The sequence below is a fragment of the Chiloscyllium plagiosum genome, chromosome 15 (assembly GCF_004010195.1).
Source record: "Chiloscyllium plagiosum isolate BGI_BamShark_2017 chromosome 15, ASM401019v2, whole genome shotgun sequence".
NCBI classification, from domain to species: domain Eukaryota; kingdom Metazoa; phylum Chordata; class Chondrichthyes; order Orectolobiformes; family Hemiscylliidae; genus Chiloscyllium; species Chiloscyllium plagiosum.
The window spans coordinates 39,285,765-39,310,172 of NC_057724.1; the positions used below are offsets into that span (position 1 = coordinate 39,285,765).

The 24,408-nt window shown below is 37.6% G+C and overlaps 1 protein-coding gene and 1 long non-coding RNA gene across 6 annotated transcripts in view; one reads left to right on the forward strand and one right to left on the reverse strand.

Annotated features, from left to right (window-relative positions):
* taf1 (TAF1 RNA polymerase II, TATA box binding protein (TBP)-associated factor) overlaps positions 1-24,408 on the forward strand; it is a 176,950-nt gene that overhangs the window by 117,260 nt on the left and 35,282 nt on the right. For all 4 annotated transcript variants that reach the window (XM_043704745.1, XM_043704744.1, XM_043704746.1 and 1 more), the window contains exons 24-34: positions 3,408-3,649; positions 6,711-6,924; positions 10,137-10,302; positions 10,919-11,130; positions 18,668-18,776; positions 19,651-19,749; positions 20,192-20,369; positions 21,991-22,058; positions 22,854-22,976; positions 23,079-23,171; positions 23,276-23,360. In XM_043704745.1, the coding sequence (XP_043560680.1) occupies positions 3,408-3,649; positions 6,711-6,924; positions 10,137-10,302; positions 10,919-11,130; positions 18,668-18,776; positions 19,651-19,749; positions 20,192-20,369; positions 21,991-22,058; positions 22,854-22,976; positions 23,079-23,171; positions 23,276-23,360 (1,589 nt within the window). The remainder of the gene's footprint in view (positions 1-3,407; positions 3,650-6,710; positions 6,925-10,136; positions 10,303-10,918; positions 11,131-18,667; positions 18,777-19,650; positions 19,750-20,191; positions 20,370-21,990; positions 22,059-22,853; positions 22,977-23,078; positions 23,172-23,275; positions 23,361-24,408) is intronic.
* Positions 4,811-24,408, reverse strand: part of LOC122557251 — a 74,832-nt gene continuing 55,234 nt past the window's right edge. The window contains exons 2-4 of one of the 2 annotated variants that reach the window (XR_006313778.1): positions 18,073-18,112; positions 13,969-14,060; positions 4,811-4,968 (exon numbers count right to left, since the gene is read on the reverse strand). This is a non-coding gene — a long non-coding RNA (uncharacterized LOC122557251). The remainder of the gene's footprint in view (positions 4,969-13,968; positions 14,061-18,072; positions 18,113-24,408) is intronic. The other variant, XR_006313779.1, reaches the window with a different exon arrangement.

A 24,408-nucleotide genomic window follows, 5' to 3' on the forward strand; every position in this document is an offset into this window, starting at 1 on the left:
CAAACATTGTCAAAAAGCTGAATTCCAGAGGTGACGTGAGAATGACAGCCTTTGACATCAGGGTCGCATTTTACCGAATGTGGTATGAAGAAACCCTAGCAAAACTAGATTCAATGGGTTTCCGGGGCAAGCTCTCCACTGATGGGAGTCATACATGGCAGGTAAGATTGTTTTGGTTGTTGGAAGTCTGTCATCTCAATTCCAGGACATCTCTGCAGGAGTTCCTCAGCATAGTGTCCTAGGCCTAACCACCGTCATCTGCTTCACCAATTGCCTTTCCCTCCATCATAAGGTCAGAAGTTGGGATGTATGCTGATGTTTTCACAATATTCTGCATCATTCATGTCTCCTCAGATGTTGAAATGCAACAAGATCTGGAAAATATCCAGGCTTGGGATGTCAAGTGGTAAGTAATATTCGTGCCCAACAAATGCCAGGCCACAACCATCTTCAATCAGAGACAATCTAACTCCCGCCCCTTGATATTCAGTGGTGGTACCATCACTGAATCCCCAGCTAGAAACATCCTTGGGTTTACCATTGATCAGAAACTCAAGTGGACTCATCACATATAGACAGTGGCAGTAAGAGCTGATCACAAGCTAGGATTACCGGGGTAAGTAACTTGCATCCCCAAAGCCTGTCCATCATCTACATAAGTGAGGAGTGTGATGGAATGCTGTCCCGCTTGCCTGGATATGTGCAGAGTTGACAACATTGAAGCTTGGATAAAGCAGCCTGCTTGAATGGTTCCACATCCACAATCATTCACTTCTTCCACCACCGATGCTCAGTGTGGGAGTGTGCAGTACCAACAAGATGCAGTGTGGAAATCCGTCAAAACACTTTTCAAACCCACAACCATTTCCAACTAGAAGGACAGGAGCAGTAGATAAATGGAAATACCACCATCTGCAAATTCCTCTCCAAGCTACTCGCCATCCTAACTTGGAAATATATTTCAGGTCCTCACTATTGTTGGGTCAAAATCCGGGAATTCTCTTCCTACTGGCATTGTGGGTTAACCCACACCATGTGGACTACAGCAGTTCCAGAAGGCAGCTCAACACCACCTTTTTAAGGGCAACTAGAGACGGACAATAAATGCTGGCCAGCTAGCGATACTCATGTCACATGAATGAATAAAAAATAAAAAGCCCCTCATAGTTGCACTTCCATTGTAGATTGTGGTTGATTATCTACCGAATGCCATATTCCCACATTATTCTCGTATCTCTTGGTAGCTATCATAACTAGAAATCAGTGAATCTCTGTATTGATCTTTCTCAATGGCTAAGGTTCCACAATCCTCAGGTTAGAAAATTCCACAAATTCACTATCCCATAAGTGAAGGGGTTCTTCTTCTTCTTGGTCCTAAATGGCTTGCCTTTTAATAGTCAGAATTGCAGAGTGTAACATCCATAATGGAGGTGTCCTAACGTACCAATCATAGAAGTTTGTCTTCAGCTCATTCAACTAATTACTCTGCCTTTTTATCAAGAAGCAGCTGAGAGCAGTGAATACAGCAAAGACTATGAATACCAACAACACCTTTGCACTAATGCTGGAGATTTTTGCGACACAATTTGCTGTGGCTTTAGATGAACTTATAACACTGCTGTCGACATAATGGAGTGGAACGTTGTGTGTCCACATGAAAGCAGGTCACATTCACATGATCAATTAGCTTCCGATCAGTCTACTTTTATTTGATGATCAGGAGCAGTAGAATACGTCCTTTACAGTTGTATCAAGCAACTGTTAATCAGCAATAATTTGCTCATCAATGTTCAGTTTGATTTCTGTCAAGTTCACAATTTAATTGCAACTCTGCTTCAAACATACACAACAAAAACTGCATTCCATTTGTGAGGTGTGTGCGACTGTCCTTGACGTCAAATTAGCATTGGATTGGTTGGCATCAAAGAGCCTGAACAAAACTGCTCATCAAAAAATGAGTGAATAGCAGATGGCTAGACCAGGACAACTTTCAAGCTTGGACCATTAAGTGCCAAGTCACAAATATACTACACAAGTGTCAGGAGATAGCCAAGTACAATGAGAGAGGATCAAATCAATTCCTCTTTATATTCAATGGCATTGCAATGATCAAATCCCCCACCACCAACATTCTGAGAGTCACTGAAGCAGCCATGTAAGTGTTGTATCTATGAGACCAAATCACATGTTCTTTGTTGAATGAGTCAGTCACCTGACTTTTAAAATTCTTTCTGATACCCTTAAGGCGCATATCAAGAATTTGATTGAATACTTGACAGCCTGAATGAATGCATTTCAGTAAGACTTGAGAGTTGTGACACCACCCAGGACAAACCAGCCTATTTTGTCAACAGCCCGTCTACCATTTTAGACATTACCTCTCTTCACCACCAGCACACCGTGGCACCAGTGTGTACTGTATACAAGATGCACTGTGGGAGCTCAGCAAGCCTCATCAGGCAACACTATCACTGAGAAGGATGAGGGCAGCTGAGGCATGGGACCATCACTGCTGCAAGTTGGCCTTCAAGTCACACACCATCCTGGCTACATGGCTGATTTTCCTTGCCATTGATTTGTTATTCTGTAACTCAGTCCCAACTACTGTGGGAGTACAGTTGCAAACATGGATTGCAGCGGTTCAGGCAGATGGCTCATCACAATTGCCTCAAGAGTAATTGGCCTAGAAGTTGAGCTCAAACTTTCCTTCCACTTCGAAGATCCAAATACAGCTTTGTATTTTAACTTTAAAAGCATGCTACATTGCCTTGTCAGCAACTTGAGGTATTTATAGCCTAAATATATCTTGACCAAATAGAGATTCGGAGACTTTACTGTATGTGAATTCACTCTATCTTTAGGATGATTTTGTCTGAGGGATCATGTGATAGATGTTTATCAATGTGCATCTAAAACAAACACTAATAACATGCATGCTTTTGCATGCATATTCGACCTGAGCTACTTGTGATTTTTCTTTATTGGCTATTAAGCTTACTAAATCCGAGGTGTGAAGGATTCTGAAAGAAGAATTATGTTGTTTGTCCATTTTGTGAACTGTTGTTCCATTGCATATTTGAATATTTAATATATAATAGAAATAAGTTGTACCATGTAGGATGGTGCAATTCAACATCAGCGTCTCTTAAAAATGTCACCAGCTATTTTTTTAAACCAGGAGAACTGATTAGTCAGTTCGCATCTCAAAAGTGTTACAATACACATTCTTCCTGAAACCAAGGGAGGGATGTGGGCTGAACTTCCACATCAGTATCATCACTGAGCTGAATTTCAAACTAGTTGATGAAAGCATTATTTAATATTTTGTTTGCAGTTGATTAGTTTACTTTTCACAGAATTGACAAGTGTAATTGCAGAAAGTACCAAATTTGTTTGTTTACTTTTAGGGTCCTGTCTTCAACGGAGGTTCTCTCTACAGACACAGATAGCAGTTCTGCGGAAGACAGCGATTTTGAGGAAATGGGAAAAAATATTGAAAATATGTTACAGAATAAGAAAACAAGCTCGCAACTTTCACGTGAGCGTGAGGAGCAGGAGCGTAAGGAACTGCAGAGGATGTTGATGGGAGAGGAAATTGGGAATGATAAGGACCGTGATAAAAAGGAGAAGAAAGACAGGAAAGGTTCATGTGAGTGACACTTGCTCAATATTTCTGCAGGAGAAGCATCGTTTTTACTGTCTGCTAAGTAAGATTTAGCTGCAACTTTATGTGGACAGGTGCTGCAGCAAGAGTATCTGAAACTGAGTGCTGCAGTAAGTAGACTTGAAGGTAGGTGGTACAGGATGTCAGTGGAGGTTAAATGATGAATTGAATTGATTTGAATTTATTGTCACGTGTACCAAGGCACAGTGAAAAGCTTTATCTTGCGAGCAATACAGGCAGATCACATGGTTAAGTAGCATAGATAGGTAAAATAATAGGTAAACAGCAGTAAAAACAACAACACAGGTATAGGTGGATGTTAAGAGTTTGAGAGTCCATTCAGTGTTCTTACAACAGTAGGGTAGAAACTGTTAGAAAGCTGGCTGGTGCATGTGTTCAGGCTTTTGTACCTTCTCCCTGATGGTAGAGGTTGTAGAAAAGCATTGCCAGAGTGGGATGTATCTTTGAGAATGCTGGCAGCCTTTCCTTGACATCGGGCCTAGTAGATGGATTCTATAGATGGAAGGTTGGCCTTTGTGATTGTCTTGGCCGAGTTCACCACTCTCTATAACTGTCTCTGATCTTGAATGGTACAGTTGCCATACCATGTAGCGATACATCCAGACAGAATGCTGGCGCACCTATAAAAGTTGGCAAGGGTTTTGCCATCATGCCAAATTTCCTCAGCTGCCTGAGGAAGAAGGGACATTGTTAGGCCTTTGTAACCAGCGCGTCCACATGAAGAGTCCAAAAAAGCTTGTTGTGGATGACCACTCTCAGGAACTTGACACTCTCCACCTCTGTGCTGTTAATGTGTTGGGGGGGGGGGGGGTGCGGTATGAGTAACATCCCATCGAAAGTCAATTATGATTTCCTCGGTTTTGCTGGCATTAAGGGCTAGGTTGTTCTCAGTGCACCATTTTTCCAGGTCTTCCACCTCCTGTCTGTAGTCTGTTTCATCGCCATCTGAAATTCTAACCGACTCTGGTGGTGTCAACAGTGAACTTGTAAATAGCATTAGTCTGATATTTGGTGACGCAGTCACGGGTATACAATGAGTACAGTAGGGGGCTGAGTACGCATCCCTGGAGGCTCCAGTGTTGAGTGTTGGTGAGGATGAAATATTGTCCCCAATCTTCACTGACTGTGGCCTGCGGGTCAGAAAACTGAAGATCCAGTTGTAGAGAGTAGGGCTTAGTCCAAGATCAGTAAGATTCGTAATCAGTCTCGAGGGGGTAATAGTGTTGAAGGCTGAACTGTAGTCAATGAGTAGGATTCTTATACAGAGAATGGCAAATTAACACCTGAAGACATTAAATAGAAAATGTTGAATTTTGTCTAAATAGTTTGAGATCGATTTCCTTATTGCAAATATACAATAATCTCTAACTGTACTAATCAAAATGATTACCCAATATCTATTGAATCTATTAAACATTAGACACAGTTGAACAAAACTGAGAACCAATTGTGAACTTATTACACCTAAGGTTTAATTTGCTATAGAATACAAATTTTAAAATTGCCAGTTTTTGTTTTAACCATTTAGTGTAGTAAAGTTTTGCATAGTAGGCGTGCTTGTTGTTGGGCAAAATGCTTGGCATTGAACTTTGGAATTGGTTAAACTAGAAATGACTAAATTGTTGACTGTATTGAGGTTGGACATGCTTCGTAAAAAGAAAAGATAGCAGATAATGAAGTCTCTTGAAGTTGTAATCAGTGATGTTCTGTTGGTTCACCCATCAGCTTTCTCTCGTTGGAATGTAGTTCCATAGGTCTCAATGAGCCTCTCATTCTTGTTAGTCTTCATGCCTTGACCTGGATGTTGAGTATTGGAATGCATCACAGCCGGGATCAATCTTACCTGTATTTGGCATCTATATGGCAAATGTCATTAGACTGTGATCAGGAGTGGGAATCTCTTCTGACCCAGAAACAAAACAAGATGCAATTTCGAGAATAACATTGAAATTATATTCTGGGTGAATTTAGCTCCTTCAGCAGAATTTTTGATTGAACTTCTTATCTGTGTTACATACCAATTTCTATCTTTACAAACTAGACCATTAGGGAGCTTAATTTCAAAGCAATTCAGGTTTGATTTTACTTTACTTTAAATGGACATGAATATATTAAATGATTGGCTACTGCAAGCAAAATTTTGCAATTTTGAGAATATTTCTCCAGCTTAAAACATTTTTGAATTGTGTTCAAATCTTGAATTGTTTGGTTAGGGTAGGTATTATTCTCAAACATTATTTGTTCATCACTATCATTACCAAAACCTTGATGAGTGACTTCTGTTGGAGCTGCATGTGTGAAATTGAGATGACGGCAGAATTGGGCTTAACAGCAATAAGTAGCTGACATGCTATACTAATTTTAGATTTACAAATTTGATACAAGGCTAGCCAGTGGCATGGAATTGTATCTCAACCTTCTGCAGCACAGATAAGGGTGAACAGCAGCTGGATTCTCCAAAATATATCAAATTCTAAACTATCACCATATCTTTCTTGTACTACTTCACCATACCTTAGTTGTGCTGCTTCTTGCTTCCAAAATAACTATTTCAAAGCAAGTTTTTTAACACTTTAAACTCTTGTGTTCATGAGAGTCAAAGAATGAATCGTTCCTATTTCAGGCCCACAATGTTGACATAAAGTTTCAGACACTTGTAAAACTGACAGTTACAGAATAAAACTGCCTCAACATTTTTCTAACATTGTACATCATGAGTACCCTCACCAACCATCTGTTGGACGCCTTAAATGAGATAGTTTACTATTAAAGTAGGCACAATTTAGTGCTGTGCACAGTCGGAACTGAATGCGACCTATTTTACGCAGGACCCTGACAACCAGAAGAGGAACAGACTTTTATCACATGAGTCTGAGCTGGATTGACACTTAGATATTATTTGAAGATAAATGTCTTGGCTGCTTGTGCACTTAGATCTATTTTCTCCATCTTTACATTAAACACTACATGTCTAAAAGATTTGATATTAAACAATCCGATAATTATTTTTAAAAAAATCTTTCAGCTTGCAGCACTCCTACCCCTGGAGTGTTTCACAAAGATGATGACACTGCCTCTGTTACCAGTCTTAACTCATCAGCAACAGGACGGCGTCTGAAGATTTATCGCACATTCCGAGATGAAGATGGAAAGGAGTATGTAAGATGTGAAACTGTCAGGAAGGCTGCTGTAATTGATGCATATGTTAGAATACGGACAACAAAAGATGAAGATTTTATGTAAGTGGAATGTTAGCTCTCTTTTAGTTGAGACGAAATGTTTCAAAGACATTGCAGTTTTTAAGCGCATAATTCAGGCTGATTCCCAAGTATTGCATTAAGTGAATGCTCCAAGGTCAGAGGTACAATGATTTGAGTGAAATGTTTGAGCTGATAAACCAAAGATCTAGCTGCTTCCTTCGGTGGAAGCAATGGATAAAATATTACTCTTGCCAAGCAGTGAAGCTTGCAATGAGAATGTGAAGTGAGGATTTGTGAATAAGGGAGTGAATCTTAAGGGTGAATCTCTTTTTGTTCAAAAAACATCTAGGTTTGTTTGCAATTAGCATTTAACTGAAATAGGATTCTGGATTAGTGGTGCTGGAAGAGCACAGCAATTCAGGCAGCATCCGAGGACAGGCAAAATCGACGTTTCGGGCAAAAGCCCTTCATCAGGGCTTTTAACTGAAATACACTATTTAGGAATAAAATGAGGAGTTATTGAGGAAGAAGTTGAAACTTCTTGTTGAAGAAGCCTGAAGAGAGATTTGGTAGAGGTTTTCAAAAGCATGAGTAGACAGGGAAAAGCTGTTCTTCCTTGTTCAAGAAAAAAGAACGAGAGGGTTTAAACTAAATATACAAACAAAGCAAAAGTAATGTGAGAAAAAACTTTTCACACAGTGGCTAGTTAGGGTATGAAATGCATAGCCTTGAAAAGTGGTGCAAGCATGTTAAATTTAAGCATTCATTCAAGAAGACATTGGATGATTATTTGGATAGAAATGGTATGCAGGGATAAGAGGAAGAGGCAGGAGATTAGTATTGGATAATAGAACTGTTGCAAGCATGAGGGGCTGAATGGCATCCTTCTGTACAGTAACAGTTGTATGAAGTCTCTTCCTGCTAGAGAGCAGGCAAAATTAGTTAATTTTATAACTGGTCTAATCTGATTTCTGTAACACTGTAAGGTCTGTGAGACTTCCATTCAGAGAAAAATAATAAGTGATATCACAGGAAACTTGCTAGATGATAGGTGAGTACTTTGTTCTCTCACATCTTTTCAAGCTCAGGAAGTTTATGAGAAATTGAGGTTTTATTGGTATGAGTAAAGTTTCCTAGTTGTAACAAAGTTTATTAGGAGTAATAGTGTTTAGATTAGATTAGATTCCCTACATTGTGGAAACAGTGTCCTTCGGCCCAAGCAGTCCACACCGACCCTCCAAAGAGTAACTCACCCAGACCCATTTCACTCTGACTAATGCACCTAACACTATGAGCAATTTAGCATGGCCAATTCACCTGACCTGCACGTCTTTGGACTGTGGGAGGAAACTGGAATACCCGGAGGAAACCCACGCAGATACGGGGAGAATGTGCAAACTCCACACAGACAGTCACCCGAGGCTGGAATCGAATCTGGGACCCTGGTGCTGTGAGCCACCGTGCTGCCCCCTATTTTACTATTATAAATTAATAAAATAAATTCATTAAGACACAATATGTTGACAGGCAAGTGATATTTTAAGACAGCATGATGAGGCAACTCCTAAGATGTCATTGTAATCAGGGCAAACACCTTTTTCCTGCCTATAGCTAAAGGCGTTTTGGCTTTGAGTTTGAGCTGCATAAACTGTGGTGCCTCTGGGAGGGGGAAAGCTATCTGGACAATTAACTCCAAGAGGCAGTCATAGCCTATAGGATTGGTTCTTCTGATTTAGTCAGTAGTCATGAAAAGGAAGATGTGACTCTGATTGAGGCAGCTTTGAGGACTCAAAAATACAGAAACATTGAGTCTACTCCACCATTCACAATGGTCATGACCAATATTCTGTCTCATTACCATGCTTATGCTGTCTCCATATACCCTTGATACCTTTATTGTCCAGAAACCTTTGTACTTCATTATTAAATGTATTCAGTGCCTTGGCTTCCAAGGCCTTTTGTGCTGGAGAATTCTGAAGATTTACCACCCTCCAAGTTAAGAAACCTTTTCTAATCTCAGGTCTAGATTGCCTACTTCATATCTTGAGATGGTGAGTCATGATTTAGAAAAAAGGGGAATGTTGTTTCTGCATCCAGTCCTGTCAGGGGTTATCTGATCCGCACAGGAAACTGGAATTGAGACCACAACTAATCAGCCATAATCTTATTGAATGGTGGAGCAAGCTTGTCGGGTCAAATGGCTTACTCCTGCTCCCAAGTCCTATCATCTTGTGCACTTAGTGTCTTGGCCAATAGCTAACTTTTAAAACAAGATAGATTGATGCTTACTAACAAGGAGGTCAAATGTTATTGGGAGTCAGCAGAAATGTGGTGTCGAGGCAACAATCAACCATGATTGTATTGAATGACAGCATACATGTGTACCAAATAGTCTACTCTTGCTTATAATTCATTTGTTTGTCTGTTTGTTATCTTCAATCAACATAACTTAAGCAGGTTATTTGACTATTAATGTAATGGAGTCTTGTGTGTTGGCTTCTGTATACTTTGTACTATGATAGTGACTACACTTCAAAAGAAGTTCATTACTATCAATGCTTCAGGTCATATCCAAATCATATGTGCAAGGCTTCAGTACTTGTCCTCCTTTAGAACCTTCCTAAAAGCCTTTAAATTAACCGAACTTTGTTCTAATGTTCCTCCTTCAATTCTCCTAATTTTATCTAATTACACTTCTGTGAAGTATCTTAAGTAAGTTTATTCTGTTAAAGTTGCTACATAAATGAAGTCATTGATGTTAAAGTAAAAAAGATGCCAGGAATAGAGATTTTCGATTTTATTTTTACAAAATAGTTTTGAACCAAATAAGACAGTCAGGGTCTAACAAAAATGGTTGGGCAGAACCTGCAATTGAGTAAGTCCATGATAGACAAAATTCAGTTGAGGTGAATATGGGCTGTAAGGAATAGACTGCTTTCTATTAGGGGCAGTCTTCAAAAGATGTATAATTGGATTCATTATTAAATAGAGATTACCTTGAAGGATTCCCCTTCTCAACCTCTCCCCTTGCCTAGTGCGTGGTTAAGCCACAATTGCCAGTCATGTCTCTCTAATGAGAGAGTAGCCATATAGTCTGGTAAGATTATAATGACTTTCCTTTTACTTGGATAGAATAATCATAAGTTTATCAAATTATGATTCAATAGATATTGAATAAAGATCACAAAAAGCAGAAATCTATATGAAAAATGTTTTAATTCTTATGTCACTCATTCTTTTATTTTCCTTAGCCGCAAATTTGCTCTATTTGATGAGCAACACCGTGAAGAAATGCGTAGAGAACGGCGCAGAATTCAGGAACAACTCCGGCGACTCAAACGGAATCAGGAGAAGGAAAAATTGAAAGGACCACCAGAGAAAAAACCCAAAAAAGTCAAAGAAAGGCCTGACCTGAAGGTAATCATCCTGAACAAGCATTGCTTTTAAGCAAGCAGAAAGGGCTGAAACCAGTTTAATTTGTAGCTTCTAAACTTAAATTACGAACATTTCATTCATGTCGTCTTGACACAACTCTATTCTCACTTGTAGAGTAAACAGTTGCTCAATGATACAATGTACTTCATCATATTGATTTCAGATGAACTGTTAGACATGTTTATTTTGATGAAAAATTGCCTTTATATCAAAATGGAAGGATTTGTAAAAATGTTCAGCGAAATTATTGTAAATTGACATAATTTCCAAGGATTGCAGAGATAAGGGCAGTGAGATAATCTGAGAAGCTCTCTACTATATGTTGAAATTATCTGTGTTTCTATTTTATTAAGACTCAGTGCCATCCGCATTGCCTTTCTTGACCAATTCCCAGACTTTTTCATTCTAAAAAGAATTCAATTTTTCACTCTTATTAGCAGTGAGAATGAAATAGCTATCAGGATTTGCTCCCGTTTATCCAGGATTTCTTTGTTTTATTGTCAGTATAAGTAAATGGTTTGTCCTTAGCTAGACAATGGAGTTTTTAAAAAATCTTGTAAGTCGATGGTCTGGGACAGTTTCATTTCTCTATTTACAGCTAAAATGTGGTGCCTGTGGTGCCATTGGCCACATGAGGACCAATAAGTTTTGTCCTCTGTATTACCAAACAAATGCACCACCAAGTAACCCAGTTGCGATGACAGAGGAACAGGAAGAGGAGCTTGAAAAGACTGTTATACCTAATGACAATGAAGAGCTTATTAAAGTGGAAGGAACCAAAATTGTGTTGGGCAAGCAACTGATTGAAAGGTAAGTAAGAAATTGTAGCTAGAGATAAGTGAAAGAAACAGATTCTGCTCAGTTAATTTGTATGAGCAAATATTGAAGAAAACAATGAGGAACTACATTTTAAAGTTTGGAAGGGAAATGGATCCCTTCATACATTTTATAGGGACCTTGATACAAGTGATCTATATCTATTGTGTGCTTTTGTTTAAACCCAGTGATAATGGTTTTGCCAGTCCAAATTTGTATTGAAAGATTTTACATTTCAGTCTGTGATATTCTGTCAAATAAGGTGATCTCAATGGAACATGTTTTGCTGGCAATCTGCTGTAAATTAGAACAGATGCTGTCAATCTGGATTACTTTGTTGGGCATATATAAATGGCACCGTTACATATTTCTGAGGTTCTCAAGTATCTTTGGTCATTTGTTTTTTGTATTTTGAAAGTATCATGTAAATGAAAGTTGTTGATATTGTCGGATTTCTTGATACAGAGAGGAAGCAGATTCCAAGATTGAAACTCAAACTATTCAACAAGTAGATTTAGATTTCCTTTGTTATAATACTTTAGACAAGGTTGTTATCAAACATAGGACTACAATGATGCTGAATTGCGGAAGCAGCATGCTATTGATAGAAGGAAGTGATCCCACAACCAAGAGATCAGATCAAAATTTGACAGTTCTTCTATATCCAGTTATTAATGGTGATTCACAGTTCAACAAGTAATTGGAGAAGGAGTTTCCATAGGCCATACTCAAAGATGAAGGATCCCAACTCTGAAGTAGACAAGAAAAGGAGAAAGTGCAGCCACCTTAAGCTGGAAGTATTGAGTGGATGATCTGTCTTGCCTCCCTCTGAGGTCCTCAAAATCACATATGTTTTCAACAAATTTGATTCACCACATTATATCAAGAAATAGCTGAAAGCATTGGATATAACAAAGGCTCTGCGTGGGGTGGGGGTGAGTGGACACAGAAAACTCTCCACTAGTTGATGTTAAATACAACCTCAAGATGATTGTTGTTATGGAAGTCAATCATCTCAGCACCAGGATATCATCAGCTGTTTTCCTCCTGTTATAACTGTTACTGCTGAGGTAACTTCTGATCATTTCCTTGTATTGCTCTTTACCTTAGGGTTTTCCAGAGTGATAGTGATCAGACTAAACTATGGCTTTCCTGGGCCTGAGGCATTAATGACTGTCATTGAACTCTGAGTGAGTGAGCAGTTGTGATTCAGCTTTAAATCCTCATTTCAAATGGCAGACATGGCCTTAATAACAACCTTGAAGTTTGGCACCTGCAGTATTATAAACAATAGGCTTTATAAGCTCCTAATCAATAATTAAATCTCTTCCTTCTACATTCCCACTTCTTCCCCAACTGCTATAGTTTCCACTGAGGAATCCTTGTTTTTAAATCCCTCCATCCCTTCGTCCGTTCTTGATCGGTATTGCTGAAAAAATGCGTATTTCGATGAAAGTTTTTTTTCTTGTATTCATCATGGCAATTCACAAGAAATAGCAATGTAAAGGGAAATCAACATCTAGATTGCTTAAGCATGTGCTGATTGGTTGGCAAGTGGATTCTGATTGGTCGAGGTGTTGGTATAGAGAATGCACGAGTTAGTGATGACTGACCATTCACTGCCAATTTTCGTTTAAATATCATGGGCTGAATTCCTTTCACTTTGTTTCTCAAAATGTGGCAGTTGCTGGTTAAGTTAGCATGTGTTGCCCATCCCTAATTTCCCTTGAACTGAGTCACTTTTTAGGCACTTCAAACTGGAGTTAAGAGTCAACCATTTGGAATGCTGTAGGTCTGAAGTTACACATAGGCCAGAAAAGGTAAGGATGGAAGATTTCTTTCTCCAAAGAGCATTAGTGAATCCAATGGGTTTTTGCAAGATCCAATGGAAGTTTCATGGTCATCTTATAGTCGATTCATAATCCAGATTTTTGTCATAACTCAATTCAAATTCCACCAGCTGCCTGAGTAGTATATGAACCAGTGTCTCCAGAACATTAGCTTGGGCCTCTGGATTGCTAGTCCACTGATGCAAACAGAAACAGGCAACATTGTGCCTGTTTCAACTCAATAAAATAGTGGAAAGCCATTCTTTGGCACATTTTTTGGGATGATGCCATGACCATTCAGAGTCAATTTGTCCAGTAGGACTGCCCTCTCATACAGTATAAACGTTGTGTTCCTTTTGTAATATATCAAAATTCAGTCATGCGAAATGGGCATTGTTGGTTGGCTCAGCATATATTGCTTATCCCTCGTTGCCTTTGAGAAGGTGGGGATGAGCTGCCTTGTTGAACCACTGCTGTGCACGTAGGGGAATGATACAATGACAAGAGGTGGGCACAGTGGCACAGTGGTTAGCACTGTTGCCTCACATCGTCAGGGACACAGATTTGATTCCAGCCCTGGGCTACTGACAGTGTGGTTTTTGCACATTCTCCCAGTTTCTACATGCGTTTCCTCCGGGTGCTCCTGTTTCCTCCAACAGTCGAAAGACGTGAAGATTAGGTGGTCTGGCCAAGCTAAAAATTCACTATAGTGTGCAGAGATGTGCAGGTTAGGCTGAATAACCATGGTTTTGAAAGAATTATGAAGGTTTATGAGTTCATAACTATTTACTTTGTTTGAGGGTTGGGGGTAGGTTATGGTGAATCACCAATTCAAAGCTATTACTAAAAGAGTTTCTGGGTAATTTCTTAAAAGGTTAGACCTCCTAAAAGACTGAATGCTTTGTTTTAGGAATTGTTTGATCAAGAAGCCCGGGTAATGTTTGAAACACAAGAACCTTGTGCAGAGAACAAGACTATGAGAGAAATTTTGACAGTTACTTACAGATATATTTTCTGTGTTGTAAATTGTCTGCCATCCATACCATCATGTCCTTTCCCACTTCTTAAGCTTTTGCTTGATGTTCCGTTGTTCTCCTTGGAATAAAAGGAATTGAGTTGTAGGTTTAGCAGATGTATACAAGATATATGACAGGCTTACGTAAGATTATGACATATACTAAGTCATAAGATTATTTTTATAAGATGACAAGGTGTTCTCATTAGTTGATGGTGCAGGGGGTAGAGCATACAGATTTATGTTAATTGATGAGATTCACGGGAATTGTGAAGAATAGCTTGTGCAACGAGTGGATCTCTACTAGAAAGGATGGTTGAATGGAAGATGGTGAATGATTTCATAAGAAAATTGAATGGATACTTAAGGTAAATAATCTTAAGGGCTGTGGAGATAGCATGAAGGAATGATTCTGGTAGGACTGCTCTGTAATTACACAGGATAGACTCTAGGTTAAATGGCCTCCATCTGTACTGTAGAACTCCGTCTCCAACGATTGATGAACCATCGTCCAAATTCAAAAGGTTATAGGACATTGACACTTCCAGCTCTGATCATTTTTAATTTTTTTTTGAGAAGGTAATTACGTTGGATCCAAAATTGGCTCACTGGCAGTCGTCAAGGATTATAGTTGATGGGTTCTTTTGTGAGTGAAAACCTGCTTCCAGTAGGACTCCACAGCACTTAATATTGGGTTTGTAGATGGTTATTTTATGCAACAATGATTTAAATCTCCACATAGGAGACTTAATTTTGAAGATATGAAAGTTGACCACCTGGTTGATAATGAAGAAAAAGCTGTGGATATAGGGAGTTCTCCATGGATGGTCTGGTGGACAAAAGACTGGCAAATGGAAGTAATTCCAGAAAAGTGTGAGGTAATGCATTTGGGGAAGACAACCAAATCAGGGATACACACTATGTGATATAATTTTGAGAAGTGTAGAGGTACAGCAAGATCATGGAGTGTAATAAATACAGATGCCCAAAGTTAGGACAGGTAGATATTGTGATGAAGAAGACTTGGGAGGTACTTTGCTTTATTGGAAAAGACCTGGGTATTAGAGAGGATACAGAAGAGATTTACAAGGTTGCTGCTTTGGAGAAATGTTGTATAGACCACTGTTTTCTTTGGAACTGAGGAGACTGAGGGAAGATTCTGAAGAGATGTATTAAATTATGAGGTTGAGATACAGTTATTGGAGGAATCTATTTCCATTAGGCAGGTCATGACCAGGAGAACAGATGTAAATGATTAGGAAGCTCCAGGATTTCCTGGGGCTTCATTCCTGTCAGTACTTTTGGGTCCCACCCTGTTTTCCTCCAGTGGTGCTAGATGCTATCTGACATTTTTATTCTCTCCTGCACTACCTCCAAATAATTTTTGGCACTGGGGACATGTTGAGGAGTGTCATAAACATGAGTATCTTTTTTAATCCTGTCAAACCTCTGGTAATATTTGACTTGTTCTAAGGATTGATTTGCATTCCTGGATTTCCACTATCCACTCTCATTCCTCAAAAAACCTAAAGATCACAGTTCCATTATTTCTTGACGTCTACAATGCTCCTATGATCAATCTCCCAATTGCTGCACTGCCTAAACTGTCTGTTTGGCATTGTTAGATCCAAGGACTTCACTCCTCAGAATACATGTCAACTTCCTTTCTGGTCCTTTCAAACACCCTGTATGCAACATTTTTAATGTTCACTGGGTCCTGAGATAGTCCTTCCCTAGGGCTGAAAACACTTGGGTTTACCCACGCTGTCAGCCTTTGGGAAAAAATGATATAAATATAGCAGATCTCTTCTCTGAATGTTTATCATTGGTTGGATAACATGGTTTTAAAAAATATGAACATCAATTCATTTTTAAGGTGTAACGTTATCCTGTTCAGACCACAAAGGTTTTGGTGTTATTACACAATTTTCTTTCATTCAAAGTTCATTTGCAATTGCAGCTATAGGTTTTTTTTAAATTAGTACTTCCTGAATGGTGGTTGTTTAATGTCAATTGAAAGACTGACCGTACACTTACTCTGGCGTTTTCAGTCATTAGGAGTATTTTTATGTGTGCTCCAATGACTCTTTGATTGTATTTTTATATGTAAGGCTGAGAGTTGGTGGATACAAAATGTGAAGCAGTTGTACCATTTTTATCATTAGTAAATGCACCATGGCGTGGGGTTGGTACGTCTGACTCCACGTTACCTTTCAGGACAGAACATATTGATTAAAATACAATAGTTTATTGATACTAACATGCAGTTGTATCCTTTCATCGCTTCAAGATCAATTTATAAAATGTACATCAGATTTGTTTATTCCAAATTTATTTGCTATTCTAGTTAGGGATTATCATTATTTGTGAGAAGGTCAGAAAATTTTTCTGTACACTGCAGAGGGTTGCTCTTAACTGTGCTTCTACTACTCTGATCTAGGGTAGGGAATTAGTGTATGATGCTTGAATATATATAAACTCTTCAAAATATTTTGAATATCTGGACATGTTCCATTCAAATATCTTATGGATACATTTCGATGATTGTGATGTTTAAATAGAGTTGTGGCAATGCCTGTGTGACACTACACTATAATGGCATTAAGGAGGGTTGTACGTTTCTGCATTGTAGATGAGAAGGAGGAGAGAATGGGTCTCTAGCTAGCCTCTGGAAGTGTTCCTTGGTCTCTGCTTTGGCTTCTGTTTTGCTATCTCCTATTTGGCCTGTTTGCCCCTCTCCCCATGTGCTGAACTTGGCTGTCCTTGGTGCTTTCCAATCATGTTGTTCCTTCTGTTTCTGGATCAACTCTTTTCCCTGCCTTTTCTACCTAAGCCATAACACTTCAAGGCATTCCGCTATGCCAGTAAGCTAAACTTTAACTCTGTTTTGTTCACTGTATTAAAATCAATGATTTTTTTTCACCTTAAATTTATAATTTACGTAACTGGCTTAAACTACTTTCTCTCATGGGAGAGATGACCTAGACAGGAAGCTCTTTGTTCCACAGTCATATTTTAAAACTGAACTAGAAAATCTCACATATAAAGACAGTATGTTCTCTACAGACAGCAAAGCATTTTTAATATCACTGGCACTCGATACACTCATCATATTATTTTCATTTGTAAGTTATGAGGTATTTAATAAGTTGAAATTTCCATGCAAATATTTTAAAGGTAAGTAAATAATGTGCTTGGAAAATGAAAATGAAAATGATCTGAGAGTCTTGATTGAAAATCATCTAATAACTTAAACAAAGCAAATCAAACATTGGCATGTCGTAGAAGGTCAGTACTAAGCAAGGTTCTATAAAAATCTATCAGTTTATGAATCATGAGAATAACCATACTTGCAAATTCTGTGCAGTGGTCTAGTATAAAAATGATAATGCAGCAGTTGAAATGATGTGGAATAGAGCAGCCAGAATTATAAGTAGTTTGATCACCAGGAACCATGATATGATGGTTGCATTCGGAATTCAGAAGGGGCCACATAATGTCGATAGTGACAACCTAGTTCATCTTAAAATGAAAGCCAAAATATTGCTGGAATTAGTCAGCAGATCTGACAGCATCTGTAGCGTGAGAAGCAGCATTAACATCTCTGCTTGATAACTTGTTGTCAGAATAAAAGTGTTCAGTAAATAGTGGAAATGAACAATACAGAAGGCGACTGTAGGCTTGGAGTGGGTTCTGTGCTAGTTCTTTGAAGGGACAATTCATCCTGTGACATTTTTCAGCTTTTTCATATAGCTTGGTATTTCTTTTCTTTTCATTCATGATCCAATTCCCTTTTGAAAGCTTTAGTTACCTCTACCTGTACTATAATCTTGTAGTAGAGCTGTGTAACAAAGTTTTTTTTTTGTTGCCATAGCTGCTTTGTCAGTTGTCTTTGGTTGTTGGTCCTTCCGCCCATGGGATTAGTTTCTCCCTGTCTACTCTATCCAGACCATTCATGATTTTGAAGATCTCGATCAAAATTCTTACTGATATTGTCCTCTCCAGGGAAAATAGTCACAGCTTCTCTAATTTTACCATATAACTGACATTTCTTATCCTTAGAACCATTCTTGTAATATTTTTCTGAATTACCTCTTATGGTCTTGGGTTGCAGCAAAGCTCCAGGAACATGCTTAGACATGAAGAAATTAGAATACACAAACTATTAACATTATTCAATTAGCAAGCTATGAACAACAACTCAAATATAAAGTGTAATATGATTCTAGCTTTCAAATGTTTCTCTGGACTATTTCACATATTCTGATTTAATTTTCTTTTAATAGGTACTTTTCACTTTTAACAATCAAACCCATTATTGCAATGCACTGAACTTGCTAATTTGAGAATCAACCTTTCAATATCCATTCCTTAATTATAAAGAAATTTAATCAATTTTATGCAACTGTCCTGTTTCCATTTGATGATCTTCTTTTCACAGTGTCACCTCCTTAATTGCTTATATAGAAACATAAGGAACAGAGGAAAGGAGATGGTGCCTTACAGGGCCATTCATTTCAGAATCCCCTTTTCACTGTGTTGATGTGCTTTACCAAAATCATTTCTGATATCCCAAATGTGGCATAATGATTTATGCATTGAATTATTAAAGTGTACTCTGCCTGTAACTTTTCTGTGGCTTTGATTTTTTTTATTAGACTAAATATTCTAATATTTGGAATTTTAGTGCAGATGAAGTACGAAGGAAATCTTTGGTCCTCAAATTTCCTAAACAGCAGCTTCCTCCGAAACGTCGAAGACGAGTTGGAACCACAGTCCATTGTGATTACCTAAATGTAAGCTCTTTTTTTTTAATTAAAAAAATTGCTGGAAGTACACAGCTTGGCAGTATCTCTGGAAAGAGAAACAAAGATAATGTTTTGAGTTGAATAAAGCAGGGTAGAAATATGAAATATGTTTATTTGTACTATTTCCTGAAGTACCGCCTATTACCAGCTCACCTAGATCTAAAACAACAGACTGAATTATTAAGGCTTTCAGCATGCTTAAAACAATTACTGATGTGATTTAAATTCCAAGTCAGAAATTTTGCAATATTTCATGAATATTCTATTGTTGTTAACAATTTATATGTCGAAATCTTTCAATAAAAAGTGCAGGAAATGACAGATTACTAAATATGAATATACTTAGAAAAGGGCTTTGGTGCTTGAGTTAGCATGTAGTCCTCTCAAACAAGAACTTGATAACACCTTTAAAATAGTTGATGTTAAAGGAACAAGAGATAGATGAGAATGGATGCGAATCAGTCAAAAGTTAGGAGACTTCTTACTTGAGAGGCCACTGATGATAATTTAGGAATTTGAGCACAAAGCTGGTAAAAGTGTGGGAATGAGATTTAGATCAAGTCAGACAATTTTGCAGAGAAGGATAGAGGTGATTTTGGTGATAGGATAAAGGTTTTGACAAAAAAACATAAAACCAGAATGATACTAAAGTCAGTTTGAAGAACAGTCAGGAAAGTAATGAATGCCTAAATTCATAACACTCATCCACTATGTCAGATTTTTGGGACGGTGTTTTTATACAGTGGAGGCAGTAATCCGTTAAGATCAAACAATTGTGTAGAGAAAGAGTGAAGATTATTTCGGTGATCAGAACTCTTGATACTCCAAAATTGTTTCACCAGTTTTCTTTCTCTCCAAATAGAAACCTCACAAATCTATTCATAGGCGACGGACAGACCCGATGGTTACTTTGTCATCCATATTGGAAGGAATCATCAATGACATGCGAGACCTTGTAAATGTAAGAGTTCATAGATTTCATTTGATTTTAAGGCCTCGGAGAAGTAGCAAAAATTAGAAAAGTGAAATGTGAAACTGAGTGAGCCAGCAGATTAGCATGTGTGTTCATTTCCTCTTGAACTTGCATTGAAATATGGGGATTAAACTCTTTTATGGCTCTATAGGTGTCATTTAAAAAAACATGTAGAGGGAATCTCAATCCAGTTACTTGTGAATGTATGCTCATAGAACCAAATAGTCATTAAATTTCCATAGTGCACATTCACTATAAATAGGACCTTTGTTTCCGAAGAGATTAGTCCGCTGGTGAATGTGCTGGAAATGTGTGCCTTTGCATTATTCCATTTCCTATTATTTCCCATAATTCAGTTCTATTTTTGTAGTACGTTGTTTAGTATGTGAGCGGATTGACCTTCCATATTAACTTTGCATTCTCTCCCTAGACCTATCCATTCCATACTCCAGTAAATGGGAAGGTTGTGAAGGATTATTATAAAATTATTACTAAACCAATGGACTTGCAGACTTTAAGAGAGAATGTCCGAAAACGGATGTGTCATTCACGAGAAGAATTCCGAGAGCAAGTTGAACTTATTGTTAAAAACTGTGCCACTTACAATGGTAAATGTTGCAAGTTATTTCTTTATGATCACTTAAATGTATTTTGTGATGTAAGGTGTGATTTATGTATATTTTAATTTAGTTTTTTTTGCTTAGGTTTTTAAAATTTGAGCTAGTGGATTATGGGTTTGATGATTAATTTGCAAATATTTCTGTAGCCATAGTGCTGTCTTAAAAAAAATTAAGTAAAAATTGTTTTGAAGACTGTTGGGAATATGTTTACAATAAGATAGTTTGAATGAAGGAAGTAAATTGTGTATTGCGTTAAGTGTTGAAGGAGAAGAGTCTCGACTTTTTCAGGGACTTAGGCAACATACCCATTTCTTGGAAAGGAGATGGTATTTTCTGAGTTTCAGTTTGGACAGTTCTGTAGAAGTTGTGTCTATAACTGGATGTGTAATGCATTTGTTCTTGAGGAAGGAAGAAATAGTTTAGAATTGTTTGAATAAGTTATCTGAGGGCAATTGGTTTCATAAAAGTTTCAGACTAGAAACATTTGATTAAGACCCTGAAGGAGTTATTTGAAGATGAGAATGTTTAAGGTCTGTTACATAATAAAATGAAAAAGAGGCTATCAGGTTCTCATGCTGAAGAATTGAAGTCACAACAAAGTCAAACCCTGTTTGGGATAGAGAAGGGCATTTTGTCTACTGTTCCAGTATTGTCGTCCATTGCTGTTGATTCTGCGGCAAATGGGATGATTTTTTCCGTGTGTTTATTTTTAAATAGTTTGAGTTATTGTATATAATCTTCATGTATTTTCCATTTTGAACTTCTATTTTAGTGTCAAGTTTAAACTTGCAGCATTGTGGCTGATACTTTAGTGAAAGATTGACAAATCATTAGAAGTAGCAACACGAGAAGATAGGATCATAAAATGGCAAATTGAAATCTTGATTTTGAGTCCTGAAGCATACAAATTAAAAGTGAGATAATCTTTCGTTAGATGTTATTGGAATTAATTGCCATATTTTTGAACACTTGATTACAGGAAGTTTACAAAAGCTATAGAAAGGCTGCAGCTTAGATTTCCAAGGGCATTGTATGCATAAGAAACTAGTTACAGAGATATATAGTTATGTACGATTCAGACATTCTTTATTAGAAATGTTTCAGGGACAATCTGAAGTTAAATCTTAAAAATTATGAAGGTTTCTAAGGTTAAACAATGATTGTTTTTCCTCTTCCATATCTACTGTGATTCTGAAATGCAAATTAGGGTGATTTATTTCAGAAAATAATATTTTAGTAATGTGAGGGTATATCTCTTTTGTAACAGAGTGTTTTTATTGTGCAAGTACTAAAATGGAGTCTGTGGTTTTTTAAAAATTAATGTTCCATAGTTACTCAAAAGAAAGGAAATTTAAATGACATAAAGCAAAATGTGTTAAGGATACATTACTTATGCGGAGGAAAAGTGGCCAGTTTCTGTGCTGTAGCATTTTGAGAGTGAGAGCCAGAGCTGCATCTGGTTGAACAAAAGGAGTCCAGAATACTTTGGAAGCTGGAAATTGTGTGTGAGAATAATGAAAGTGTAATCACACGTCGTATGCAGGTACATGTATTTTCACTGAAGTAATATGTGAGTGACTGTACTGACTACCTGTTTGCCTCTTTCCAGGTGCAAAGCATCCTCTGACTCAAATTGCTCAAAGTATGGTGGAACTCTGTGACCAGAAGTTCAAAGAGGTGAATAATAAGACTCATTCTGTATCAACTAGCTATCTGCTTCTCATTGCAGCCGATCACCTCTACTTTCTTATACTTATGTTTAAAACAACAAAATCATATAGTAAGATACAGTAAAATCTTAAGTAAATATTTGTAAAACAAAAGCTGTTTGTTAATCTGTCTTGTGCAGGATTGTTTTGGTTACTGTATAGTCATTGTCACTTGAAGATATTTTGATGTGCCAATCACAGGAAGAATTTTATGAGCTGCCTTTTACAATGGAGAAGAGTCTGATAAAATGAAGTAACCCTGTGCAAGACGGACACTGTGGCCACCCCTCCTCCCCCCACAAACACACACACACACGCACACACCAATGCATGCACAGCAAGATTTCATTAAAAACAATCAGTTACTGTCAGATAATTTGTTGTTCAACTGTTGGTTAAAAATAAATATTTACCTGGACACTGGGGAAACTCATTGAACATTGTCAACTTGTGAGGACAAGCTGGTTTAGCTTTGCATTTACATGATAGCACCTCTGTTAGTTATTTTCTCAATACTGCACTATTGTCAGTCTATCTTTTGTGCCAGTTTCTGAGACCAGCTTCTGGCATTGATTAGAGATTGGGTAAGCCTGTCTTGTGGCCCTACTTTCCTCTCAACTAACCTCGTGGCTGCAGTCAGTGAAGAAAATAACAATTGATCTAATGGTTTAAGATTTTGTTTCATGGATTTATAAATGATTAACCTTTTAGTGTAGGGTTTATTTTTAACAATAGTCTTCAAGGTTTTATTCGCTTTTATTAGAAAGAAGACAAATTGGTCCGCTTGGAGAAAGCCATCAATCCTCTTCTGGATGATGACGATCAAGTTGCTTTCTCATTTATACTAGATAACATTGTCACTCAAAAGATGATGGCTGTGCAGGATGTAAGTTGAACTTGATTTGTGTGTCTTTTCTAAATTACTGATGCAAATTAAATTGAGGAACATGTTTGGATTGTTCTTAACACCCTTCATTCCTTCTGTCAGTCTTGGCCTTTTCATCATCCAGTTAACAAGAAGTTTGTTCCTGATTATTACAAAGTAATCACAAATCCCATGGACCTTGAAACTGTGCGGAAGGTATGAAAATTAATCTGAAGAACTGAAGAATATATGAAGTTTCTATATTTACTTGTCAATTCTATCGTACAATTATTAAAATTGCACATTTTCTCTGTTTGCAGAATATTTCTAAACACAAATACCATAATCGTGAAGTCTTCCTGCAAGATGTGGAACTTATTCTCTCCAACAGCATCAAGTACAATGGTAAACCTGTAACCTGCCTTCTTACCATAGTTCCATCGCAGCATTTGCAATCAGTGGTCACTGATTTCATTTAATGAATGTAACCCTTGTACTCCCCTATGTAAATCAAACTATAGGTAGTTAGATCCTGCCGTGAGTGAAAATGTATTAGACTGAGGAGAGGGAGAGAAAAGAGAGAGAAATGTAAACATTAGTTATAAAGAATGTCAGTGGAAAATAGTGTTCAGGAATAATCTTGATTATCTTCTGCTCTCCACGAGATTTGAAGTATACCAGCCAGGAAAAAAATGTTTACCTTACTGATAGGTAGAAAATGTGATTATAAATAGAAAAATAGACTTGAAATGGAGAAAGGAGAACTTCCTTGACAGTTTCTGCCAAATATTCCTAATAGCTCTCTCTCCACAGATGCTGCCTGATCTGCTGAGCTTTTTCCAGCAATTTCTAATTTTGTTTAAAACTTCCATATCCCTCCAGGGTAGAGAATTTCAAACATTCACCACCCTCTGTGTGAAAGAGTTCCTTCTCATCTCAATCTTAACTAGCCTGCCCTTATCCTGAAGTTATGGCTCCTGATTTTAGACTCCCTAGCCAGTGGAAACAGCTTATCTTCATCCCACTATAAAGATAGTCAAATCAATAAGGTTACCTGTCATGCTTTGTAATTCTAAATGTCACAAACCCAGTTTCCTCAAACTTTCCTCCAAAAACAAGGCTTCTAAGGATTAATCTGGTGAACCTCAGTTGCATTTCCTCTATGGCAAGTATGTCTCTCCTTAGATGAGATCAAAACTGTACATGATGTTTCAAGTGAGATCTCATCAAGGCTCCATATAACTGCAGCAAGATATGTGTACTCCTAATTTAAATCCCTTTGAAATGAAGGCCAACATTCCATTTATATTCCTAATTACGTGCCACACTACATGTTAACATTTTAGTAACTCTTGGAGATGAACATTTAGGACCCTTTAGATACTTACAAAGTTCCTACATTAATGCCATTTAGAAATATTATGCCTTTGTTTTTTTTTCTGCCAACCTGAAT